The 12313-nt window shown below is 38.1% G+C and overlaps 1 protein-coding gene across 1 annotated transcript; it reads right to left on the bottom strand.

Moving 5' to 3' along the window:
• Nucleotides 1–488: 488 nt before the first annotated feature.
• LOC135674635 (exocyst complex component EXO70A1-like) lies at nt 489–10929 on the bottom strand. The gene is made up of 12 exons (XM_065184668.1): nt 10585–10929; nt 10382–10477; nt 9826–10031; nt 6309–6566; nt 3995–4133; nt 3709–3921; nt 2808–3013; nt 1770–1970; nt 1596–1695; nt 1219–1328; nt 986–1132; nt 489–890 (listed from the first exon to the last, which is right to left on the bottom strand). The coding sequence occupies exons 1-12, from the start codon at nt 10732–10734 to the stop codon at nt 758–760; spliced, it is 1959 nt and encodes a 652-aa protein (XP_065040740.1). The 5' UTR covers nt 10735–10929; the 3' UTR covers nt 489–757.
• Between the last annotated feature and the right edge of the window lie 1384 nt (nt 10930–12313).

Genomic DNA, 12313 nt, shown 5'->3' with positions numbered 1-12313 from the left:
ACACATCAGCAAATGAATGAGATTGGATTCCATTAGCAAGCAAAGCTATGTTAATATTAGGAAAAGACCATAACACATTCTTAAGAAACACACCGTAACATGATATTTTCATCCAAATTTATAATATAAAAAATATTATGTTTATAATATTTTTTATATCATGTTAAAACATTTTTGACAATACCCAAAAAAAAACATTATAACGTGTAATATAAAAATGCTATAACATAATGCTTTTGTACTTGTATATTTGATCTTATTTTAAACATGATCATTACAAGGCTCACCCTATGAATCAATTAATAGGATAAGGAATGGAGGAAGAAAAAAAAATTAGACTAAGAATATTCTGGATAGTAGACAAATTGAAAAAAAACATTAACTATTAGAGAATTCTAAATATGAGGATATTTTTCGAGAAAAACCCAGAAAGATGGGCTTTTTTCGGTGTATCGACCTTGTTATTAATCAAACTTATTGCACACGTATTAACGAACGATCGATCGATCCTCTCGAAGTAGTAGTCCGGAAGCAGCACACAAAAAAGAATAATAGATTTGTTGTAACAAAGAACAAAGCAACAGTCAAAACCTAGATAAAATCTTGTCCTGAGAAAGAGCACAAGTGTGGCCTAATCTGTGAAACAAACCTGACGACATACACGAGTTGCTGGGGCAAAGGCGAGATACTCCAAGTTGCTCAGATTTTTTTTTTTTTTTGGGGGGGATTTATGGAAGATTGGTTCGTGCCACACCACCTACGATCGCCTTGGCTCAGTGGTCATCTTTGCTGCCGATCTCCCCTCGAACAATTCACCCAACTTTGTCTCGATATTTTCTGGAGAATATTTGATGTATTTTGATGGATTCTTGTTGTTCTCAAGCATTGGCCTGCAAACAACAACGCTGTCTGTGTCAAGGGCCACTATCGAAGGAACAAGCATTCCATAAGCATGCATATATGGGGTTTGTAGAAACGAACATACCCAAACCGTTTTATGAAAGATCTATACGCAGGTAAGAGAACTTCAGCAACTGCAAGCCTTAAAGATTCACGCAGCTCTTGATCAGGTACCGCCCACTCACACTGCCTTAGACAAAGCTCCTCAAACTGCATGTTGAAGGACTTGAACCTGACAATAGATTAAAAAAAAGGTAGCTCCATTTGTGAGAACACCATAAGTTTATTGCTGAGAATAAATTTCAGAGTAAATCCGACCTATCTTTCAATATTGGTTTCGGGACTAAACCACTACTTCCACCATCGCTTCCAGGTATACTTCCACCTCCAGATGATGTCAAACCTTGGGCAGAGAGGGTTTGCAATATCTGCAGTTGACCAAATAGAATTACAACATATACAGCACGCCATGCACCAGAAGAGATCTTATCATTAGGATCAGTTTTGGAATATATAAAATCATAAAAGAAAGCATATTATTGGTTCAAAAGCACCAAGATATGAAACACTGCTGTCCATGTCATTTGTTCATGCTTAAAAGTAAAATCAAATATGTGAACATCAGAATAGCATCAATCAAGATAAAAATAGAAACAGTGCTATCCGCCAAGATGCTCCAGTTTATAGAAACAAACCTTTGCCCAACCAAACCTCCTATACTGGTTCGCATTTTGTTGTACAGACCTACGGTGTCTTTGTATCCAATCATCACCCAGTATATCCTTTGCTTCTGACCTAAAATAAGAATAAGCATCAGATACATATAATCCAAAAGATTTCGAATATCATATACTCATGGAAGAACATACCTCCGCACAGATTTAACGATGTAGTGAATATTATTCATAAGAAACAAGCATTGCAAAGCAGGATCTTTATACATCTTGGACTTCCCATCCAAGTTACTCTGAAGAGCTTGCATAATTCGCATTGTTATAGATGCCAACTGGTTCCTTGTTCCATCTCCATGTCCAAACTCCAGGAAAAGTTGTTTGAGTGTTGCCTGGTAGCTGTACATGTTTGGTGAAAAACTGTCAGGAGAGAAGAAAGCATGCATTGTTGAAATGAAAGGCTAAAATAGATTGTCCATGGACTTAAACAACACGAGAGAATATGTCATAATTGCCACAAAAATCAGAGAATATGTCATAATTGCCACAACACGAGAGAATATGTCCATGGACTAAACTATAGTTAAGATCATAACCACAAAAATATTTGCCAGCTTGCACTATACTAAAAATTCTCCTGAACGAGTCTTGAGCTCCAATAAGTTTGGCTCCAATTATTCACAGTAAAGAATAGGCGTTATGTATTTCTATGTTATCATTGTGTGCCCCTCATAAGACAAATCATTCATTAAATAATGCGAGACAGTTGAAGTAGAAACGAGCACCATGAATTTTGTGATAATCATGTACCCCTTAAAATAAAGTAAAACCCTTAATAAGACTACAATGATATTTTTTTGGGTTAGACAGTTTGGAATCAACAGACAAAAATCTAGAATTGTTGGGATGTGGAGGCTAAGATGAATATATGAAGATAGAATAAGAAGCACTTATGTTAGTGATTAACCAAGCTTTTGGATAAAAGACAAAATAAGAGGAAGTTAAGATTATAAAACCAATTTAAAGAGATGTGGCTGCTCTAATGGTAGGTCAGGATCCATACGATCAACCTCAAAAAGTTGGAACATTATGACCTGTTATCGTTGAAGAATAGGAAACGATGCAATAACAGTAACTGTAGAAACTTATAAACATACGAAAGGCTAACAGTAATGTAATGAAATGACTTCAAAGACTTTGAGGGAAGATTTGGTAGCTTAAAAGACAAAAACTTACTCAAAAAGAAACTTCACGTAATTAATGACATAGCTGGTTAAAGGATGGACAGTTCCATCAGCAATAAATGTTTTTGAAGCATCTTTCTCAACAGCTTCCTCAAAGTCCCCAAACGTCTCTTGGGCTGTTTGTGCCAATTGCTTTGTCAAACTCAGTGCAGAATCTCGCATCTCAGAGCAAGACTTTCCGTCAAAAATCAATTCAATCTGATCATTCAACATAAAAATATATTAGGTTTCTCAGTGAGGAATAACGCTAACATGTTTAACTATGTCTTCTACTACTAAATACACTATTGAAAGTATGTTTTAGATCCAACATGAAACAAAATATTGCAATAAACATCCATGCAGCCTAGAGGCAATCGGTATCAATTTTCCTTAGAATTATTAAGTTAAATTGTAATCCTAGAGTGTTAATGGAGCATACCATCTAAATGTTGCTTTTTAAATCAAAGCCTCATCAACTATATAAAGAAAAAGAAAAAGAAACTAGCCAATAGCATAAACCTGCAGGAAAGTATAAAACACGTGTGCCCGTTCAATCTATTAATCTATTGGCTAAAGATACATCTCTTTATAACGCAAAGTCTAAATGTTTCAAGCTAAATAAAATCCATCTATTCACTGGTTATCTAGCAAGATGATGATCTACCTAAGTTTGTAACAACTCTTAAAGTTCTGGTTTCAGTGGCATTGCAGGTCAAGGCAATAGCATTTTAACAGTTTTGACAATTTTGGGTCTGCTTCTATTATCTTAGAACTTAAAAAGTAAAAAGTTCAGAAAATTACAAGAAAATTAAGACAATAATAAACAGATGGGCTTTTCATTATGATTCATCAAAACATTATTTATGATTATGAATTTAAAAAGCATAAGTATCATCACCATATGCCTATACCTCTGGTTGAAGTTCATGCATTACTTCATACATGTCTAGGAGCACAAACAGTTTTTCTGGTGACCTTTTGCTTTTAGCAATAGCCTCTCCAAAGCTAAGTAGCACCAACATGCTGTTTGCAGTTATTTCAGAAAAACATTGATCCTTTACCGACCCAATACCTTCAAAGATTTGATTGCACAATTCCCGTTCCCAAGCAAAAAGAAGTTTAACCTGTTCTAAGCATTGTTAGAATAATTGGAGAACAGAGAAGCATAACTTTACGTTGATCTTTATAGGTCCTTACTGCAATCCTCATGTGGTGAATCCAATTTCCAATTTTTGTTTCTAAAGACTCCCATGGAAGTTTTTGCACCTCCTCTTTACTTAGTTTTTCCACACCCAAGCTTGAAAGGCTTTTCTCCAAAGTCGAAGATCGAACTTCCCTAAATGATAAAGACGAAAAACACTTAACAAAGGATTGAAGAAGATGAGGCATCGAGAACGTAAATGTACAGGAAAAATGATGACATAACAACATAACTTTTGTAAGTCAGACGTATGAGACAATACAGCAACAAAAAAAAATTTCTTTCATGCATCTCGACCATTTGATTCCTTTTCCCAAGTGATGCCCAGCTGATGGAGATCGTGACTAGCCGATCCAGAAAATCAAGGATAGTATAAATTCTTATCACCTTCAAAGGAACTACTAGGGACAAAATAATGCATCAAATGTGACTATCACAAGCACATGGCAACAATGTCAAATACATGGAGTTCACGTATAATTTAATTCATTTAATCTAGTTAACAATGGATAAAGTTCATTTGGGTCATTCTTGGAGTATGATTAGTAGTGTGTCTTTTACTCCATGTTGTTTCTCTTTTATGTGAGGTGTGTTTTTCTTTTTCTCTTGTCTCCTCGTGTATCTCCGCTAGAGGCGAGGAGGGAACTCTCATTTGAACTTAACAAGGGCGAAAAGGTCGCCAGAGGCACAAATACGTAATCATCCAATGTTTAAGAATCCTAGTATGAGTACGAATATGTTCAGATATAATCAATTTATATTGAGTTGACTATCTATTAAGTATCTATTGCAAAAAAGAAGATGACAGGCCAAGTTCTTTTATGTTTTAGTACTTTCTCCTAATATCTTTTCTGCCATCAGATGTGATCGGAAGGCCTTAGATCCTCAAAGACCCTATACAAGGATTACATTCAGATTTGTCTGGATCTCTGTAGTTGTTACTTTGAGCCTAGTTAGAATCTGCTCAAAAGTAGATATAGTTACACTAATAAAATTATATAAATCTAATTCAGATAAGTCAGTCCATTTCATGTTTGTTTTAAGGGTCTAAATATAGATTGTTAGTTAAATTTATGAAATCCGAAGCTTTTACACAAATAAAATCCATGACACTCAAGCCACGATGGAGCTAATGTCGAACAGGAAGGCTGAACTAGGTCTGGGTCAGACTTTGCAGACCTGCAATTATTTCTTTTTGTCTTCCAAAAATAAACACTTTCCCAAGCCCAGCCCAATTCATACTTTGGAAATCTAGTCCCTCAATTTAACCCTATAAGCTCAACCCAATCCATAATTTAAATAATAAGAATATAAGGAATGAGATTTAACCAGACAAATTTATACTTCTTACAACCATGCAATGCTTTCTTAACATGTCTATATGAACTTGTATATACACATAAATATTATTAAAACATGTGATATATTACACATTACAGGAGTACAGAATTGGCCAAGACAATCCAAACTTTAACTGCATCTTTTGTTTGTGACAAGCATCACCCCACCTACTTATATAAACATATCTGTCCAAGACTGCACCTCATGGACCAAGTTGCCAGACTTGGAAAAGATAGCCAGGCTGTGGACTGCGGACAGCTCTCGAGAGAACAACCTCTTGCCTATGTCAAGGTGTCTCAAGCAAATCATCCAGCATCCACTAACCATTAATTTCCACTCTATAGATCTTCTCAAAATAGAATTTAACATTGAAGCATAAACATTAACAACAAAATTTTGAAAAGCAGCACAAAAGGTTTTAGCATCTTCTTAATTAGTGAACTTATGAGATAAGATAAAGAGCTCAACTTCTAAGAAATATAAACCCACCCATATAATTATTTTGAGAAAAGAAACTCAATTTTGCAAAATAGATATCTTATTCCAGAAGTTTCTAAGCAGAAAATCAGATACAAGTGATGTTACTGTTGAAATGTGCTAGCCATTCATAAAATGCTCAGTGAAAATCGTGCCAAGCTATAGAATCCAATTAGGACATGTCACATCTACCTTTTCCAAAGTTACACACATGCTCTCAATTTGTGTTCCATATTTCAATGCAGACAACGTTGTGTTATTTGCATATAATGAAAAAGCCTGGGATTAACTGGGTATTTCTTGTAAATTACATCAGTAAGAATTTTATAATATACACATATGCACTCAAACTGAAACATTTAATTATAATATTTGTTGTTTACCTGTGGAATGTCTACTCATATAATCCGCATACATCTTCGTTATTTGTCAAAAGAATATCTAGATAGTGAAGGCAAATATGATCAAAAGTAGAAAAACATTGAAAATTACCTGTAAATTTTTAGACATTGCTGTTGACGTCCAGCTTGAACCAACTGTTGAGCTAACTTATGCAATAGAGGCAAAATCCTTGGCGGGATAAGTTTTGGGGGTGTCAAGGCAGCAGCCTCTGAGCTTTTAACTTGATGCTCAGAATGATTTGTACTAGATAGGTTTTTAGCACTTTCACTCTGCTGGTCCAGTGATCCTGACAATGGCTGTGATATCTCCGGAAGAGATCCAAAAAGGCTATCAGGAGGAACTGGCTTACTGGCACCAGATAGAGAAACAACATTAATACAAGAAACACCTTCTTCCGATGATTACAAGAAAGTTTGATTCCAAAGCATACACCAACAGTTTGGATACATGTTCTGAAAAACTTACACCATACCAAAGACATAATATACCACTGTCATCATGAAGCAAAAGAAACAAAATAAAAAAATGACCTCACAATGCTTGTTGTCAACCTGCAACCAGATTGGTTGCCAGTAAAAATTTGCTTCATAAAACAGCTGAATCCTAGATCAAAGACTTTTCCAGTGATAAGATTTACTCACCTGAATCTAAGGACACAGTTAGTTAAATAACAATAGCCACAAGTTAGTAATACTTCATCTTGCATCCATTACTTTTGCTACAAGGAACGAAGTCGCTTGAGGATAAGAAATTTGAACAGAACATTTTTTTCCTTGTTTCTATTAGGACTTCAGGATAGCCTTGCTACATATTTCTAGGACTTCAAGATCTATTGCATATGTCTAGTGTTACAGGAAGAGTCGTTAATGTCCTACTTAGCCCGACATGGTCCAAACCTATGTGCGTAGTGTTGTTTGAGGAGCCTTCGAGGTGCAAATGCTAAGCTCTTGAGATGCCACCTGCATTAAAGCCAAGGTCGAGAGAGGTTTCCCGACTCGATCCCTCTGACACCTAAATTAGTAACCCGAGGTATATAAGTATGAATGCAAGTGGTCAAAAAGTGATTTTCCTTTTTTATTGTGTTGAAGATGAGCTTTTATACCCGATAGTAAAGGGACTGAATATTTTACAAAATATTTTATGAGGAGGCAACCTCTAATTACCTCCAACAACCTTCCCTTGGTCTTTTATCCATGGAGGCGACAAAGTGGGGACAGCCTATAACCGTCTGCCTTGGGCTCTTGCCCACGTGGGCAAACAGGTGGAGGGTGGCCTCCGTTCTCTATTTCCATCTTGGACACCACATGGAGGCCACATATCGGATGACGATTAACTGATGATGTTCTCCCTATCATTTATCCCCTCCCCCAAGAACGCTTCGGGGGCTCTTGCAAGAGGGATCTAAAGTGAGACGTCTAGTTCATCCGAGACGTTAAGCATATGCCTCTTTGATTGGTTCTCCAACTCCGCACATTAGGCGAATGTCGTCGGCCCTTCTTGATAGCAAATCAATCCTTATCGATGTAAACCAAACCCTCCTTTGAGCGTGGAGGGAAACAGGCAAGAGATGTGAGCGTTGCTAGTGACGATCCATCACCGACATGCCCCTCTCATCACCAAGGGACCCACCTCGATTGGAGGAAGGGGTAGGGTTTCCCAATCTCCACATCTCTTCCAAACCTGATCGGGTTTGTCGACCACCACACCTCAGCTGAAGGAGAGGGTTGGGTTCCCCAACCTTTACATCGCTTCCCGAACTGCACAAGATGTCCCTGACGAATAAGTTCTTCAATCTGCTCTTTCAAGTCGCGACAATCCTCGATGTCATAGTCATAATCTCGGTGGAACCGACAATACTTGGGCATGTCTCTTTTTGCTTATGCGGTCTTCACCGGATGAGGGTCATTTAAGAGCCTATTTTCTTTTATCTGTAGAAAAACTTCAGTTCTAATCATATTTAGGGGGGTCAACTCAAACCTTGGGCGAGATAACTCGGTCGTTCGTTCCTCCCATTGCCTGAGTTCGAGAAGCATTATCGCTTATGGTCGTGAGCATATGTTCTCGAGGAAGTGAAGTTCAAACTCCCTCGCAAGCTATGCAAAAGAATAGATGAAAAATAACTTTAGGCAGGCATATCATACTCGTGCTAAGCCTCTTAACGTCATCAGGAAGGTGCGGCACATCAAGACGTCCGAAGTACTATATAACGACATTTGGGCATAGAAAGCTACAATGTGCTTCATCGGGTCAGCACTGCCATCAAAAGCCTCCAAGGGCAGGAGGCAAAAGCTTGCTGGAATCAATTCATCCTGGATTTCTTAAGTGAACAACGACCGACTCAAGGTGAGGTCAACCAGCGCTTCCCCTTTTGATTGTTGGAACTCTTATCGCATCTCCTCCAAGCGTTGATCCATATGCCATTGTTGGATCCGCAAGGAATCCTCCATCGAATCTATCGATTGGGCCTCGGATGTAGGTAGGGTAGAGTAGGGGTGTGATCCGTTGAATTCCACAATTGGAGACTGAAGTGCCCCCTCGGCCGATAGTTCGAAAGGTCTTAACCACTCAAGGGATGTCGACCCCACGTCAGGTCGGGGAACCGCGACCGAGCTGATGGCACCGCCTGTTGGGCTAACTAGGGCAAAAGCATAGCAACGGCCTGTATCATTCATGTTAGCGTATGTACTTGCTGAGTGTGATTTAAGAACACCTCGATGGGGACGAGTAGGTGGCTCAAGGTCGTTTCTAGGGCGCAAAAAATGTTACGGGAAGAAGTCGTTGATATCATGGTTAGCCCAATGTGGTCCGAACCCATGTGCGTAGGGCTACCCGAGGTGAAAACGTCGAGCTCCCGAGGCGTCACATGCACGAAAACCAAGGTCGAGAGAGGTTTTCGGATCTTCCGACCCGATCCCTCAAATGACCAAGTTAATAACCCGAGATATATAAGTCTGGATACAAATTATCATAAAATGATCTCCCCTTTTCATTGTGTTGAAGATGAGCTTTTATACTTGGTCATAAAGAGACAGAATATTCTACGGGTAGGTATCCTCTAACCGCCTCCAACAATCTCCCCTCGGCCTTTTATCCACATGAGCAACAAAGGAGAGACAACCTATAACCGTCAACCTTCGACCCTTGTCCACGTGGGTAGACAGGTGGAAGATGGCCTCAATCCAACCTAGACATCACGTGGAGGCCACATAGAGGATGACGATTGACTGACGATGTTCTCCCTATCACCTAGAAAGTAATGGCATGACATAGAAACTTCACACACTGAAAGGATAGCCTTACTGGAAACAAATTTCTTCCACCACTGGTCATAGATATTCAAGTGTTATCAATGCCACCATACAAACTAATGAACCATGGATGTCAATTACAATTTAGTTTCAGGAAAAAAAAAGTCATTTAATAATTGCGAGTGAAAATGCCACATACTATCAGTTCTGAGAGGAAAATGTCAAGTTGGGGCAAAGCGCATGGTGTGTTGGTCACCCTTGCTGATCGATTAGGAACCAAACATGAACTAGGACCCAATTAGACATTTAAAATCACCAATTAAGAATAACAAACCCCAAACAGATGTAGAGAAACAGACCTGTGAGTAACTAGGAGACTGCGGAACTCATCCTCCAGCTTCATTATGGCCTTAGCTAGAGTATTGTTTGCCTGGTTTACCACACCATCATTGCTCCTTAAGCTTTTATTTGAGCTGAAAAACTGCAAGATGCCTCTCAGCTGATCAATTGCAGTGAGATAACTTTCAAGGTTGTCACGCGGCCCCCTTGACAGTTTGAGCTCCGCCTACTCATCCAAAGAACCAAAAATGCACTAATTGAACAAATTGTTTTGTATAAACTTAATCAGACGCACACCAAAAGAATAAAATCGAAGACCTAAAACACGGCGATAAGCTTAAGCCTCACTAGTTTTTCTCCCTCAGCAAAGACCTAAAAACGCACCGACTCCCAGAATAGTCATTTTCACAAGTCGAAACAACTGTTTCCAATGAACTCGATCAAACTCATTCAGACCCACACTAACAGAAAAAAGATTGAAACACTTAAAGAAAAAGACCCATTCTTGCTCAAACAAATAGGAGCTGCACCGAAGGAAAATTAAACCAGGAAGCACAAGGTAAAAACAGGGCCAACCTCTCGCGTGCGCTCAAAGTAACCCAGGATAACGTCGGCCGACTTGAGCGTCTTGTCGATGTTCTCGTGCGCCATCCGAATAGCATAAGTCCGCACCTGCATCACATCGGCGAAAGGAACCAGGATCCAGAGAATCCAAAACCCAAAATCAGTACCAAACTCCAAAACGACCGACACCACGATCCATCCACGAGAGGGGAAACCTGGGTGGGGCGCATGGCGGCCTCGAGGGCGGAGAGGCGGTGGTCGAAGGAGCCGAGCATAGAGACCATGCGATCGGTGTGGGTGCGACTCTTGTCGAGTGAGTCGCGGAGGAAGGCCGCCCGCTCCGTTAGGGCATCGCTGGCACCCATCGTTCGATCTATCGATCGCCTCCTTCCCTCTTCTCGGCGCCGCAACGCCTCCTCGGATCTCTCGCCTTCTTCGTCTCTTCCTCCTCCCGAACTCGATCTGGAGTGGCGAGGAAGCCAAGCGAGAGAGAGAGACCGAGAAGGGTAGTATTGGAGTAGGGCCGGGGTTGTTCCGATTCCAGCTTGGAATCTCGGGGGGCGGCGAGAAACTCCCTGCGAATACAAACAACGCGTAAATAAATTGCGTGCAAGGTTGGCGTGGGACCCACGCAAAGATATGCATTCAGAGAGAGGAGGTGTACGTAACCGTGTGTGTTTACCAGAAGGCTAAATCTCCGTTAGGGGAAGACGACGTACTTATGTTGACTGATAATTATCGGAATTTTTGTTGCCTAATTTTTCATTAAATTAAATAAATATAGAAAATATAAAAAGTTGATTTTTTTTTTTGTTTTCCCTCCTTTTGAATCCCATTTGGTTTAATTCAAAGGAATTGATGGATTCATCATGTAAAGTAGTCCATAAGAAAATTTGATAATTATTTTTCTAAAAAAGAAATAACTTTATTCTATTATTATGCAAGAATAAAAGAATTAGAGTTTCTATAAAAATAAATCTGGAAAATTAGATTCCAAGACTAAGCCTTAATCGAGAAATAAGTTACCTAAAAAATATAATTAAGTCTCCCAAGGATATAACACCACTGAATGAAGGAAAAATAACCGATGAGATAATTGATGTCATGGAGAATAGTATGACTGGACCATGATTAATCATATGACTTATCGATAATTTGAGTAAACAATTAGATATTAAACTCTTTTCTACGTAGATACAAACAGTCATTTGTTAAAGGTATATTTAATCTATGTCGATTGAGAGCTAATTGATATTATTTGATATTAATGATGTTTGAAATAAATATTTTAAATATATTATTTTATTCAAATATAGACATAATCGAAATGATGTTATTTTTTTTGTTAATGATAGATACGACGATTTCTTTATGGGATTAGCAAGTCATTAGACGTGATAGCCGGACTGTTCCTCTATCTATTATTCGGAGAAACTTCATTCCCACTTGAGAGTTTACTATTTCAATCGTCTTTCGTTATTAGAAGAATGGTTATTCAGGTATTTAATATATGTCAAAATAAAATAATTAATTTTTTATCATGTATTTATTTTTTAGTTGACTTATTAAAGTTCATGTTGTTAAATTTTTTTATTTTTTATTTTTAAATCAATCTTCCACTATCACTAAATCGAATTCCAATAAAGAACAAACCTTCCTAATAAAGTCATCAGAATTATTATATCCTTCAATAAATACATTAGGCTTATGATTTGATTAATAAATAAATTATTTATTTATTTTGACTCTAAATATATTTATGGAAAGATGTGATGACGTAAGAAAAATTTTAGGATGTTACAATATTAATATAAAACAAAGATTAGATTTTTAAAAAATAATTAATATTTTTATTTTAAAAAAAATTGAAATTTTGGTTTTCCATTTGTGGTTGGCACATCTCCACCGAACCGGTTACTGTAATCTCATTAATTAATTGATTAA

The sequence above is a fragment of the Musa acuminata genome, chromosome BXJ1-5 (assembly GCF_036884655.1).
Source record: "Musa acuminata AAA Group cultivar baxijiao chromosome BXJ1-5, Cavendish_Baxijiao_AAA, whole genome shotgun sequence".
In the NCBI taxonomy this organism is placed as follows: Eukaryota; Viridiplantae; Streptophyta; class Magnoliopsida; order Zingiberales; family Musaceae; genus Musa; species Musa acuminata.
Note: the sequence above shows the minus strand (reverse complement) of the source record. Positions and strands in the feature narration are given on the sequence as shown.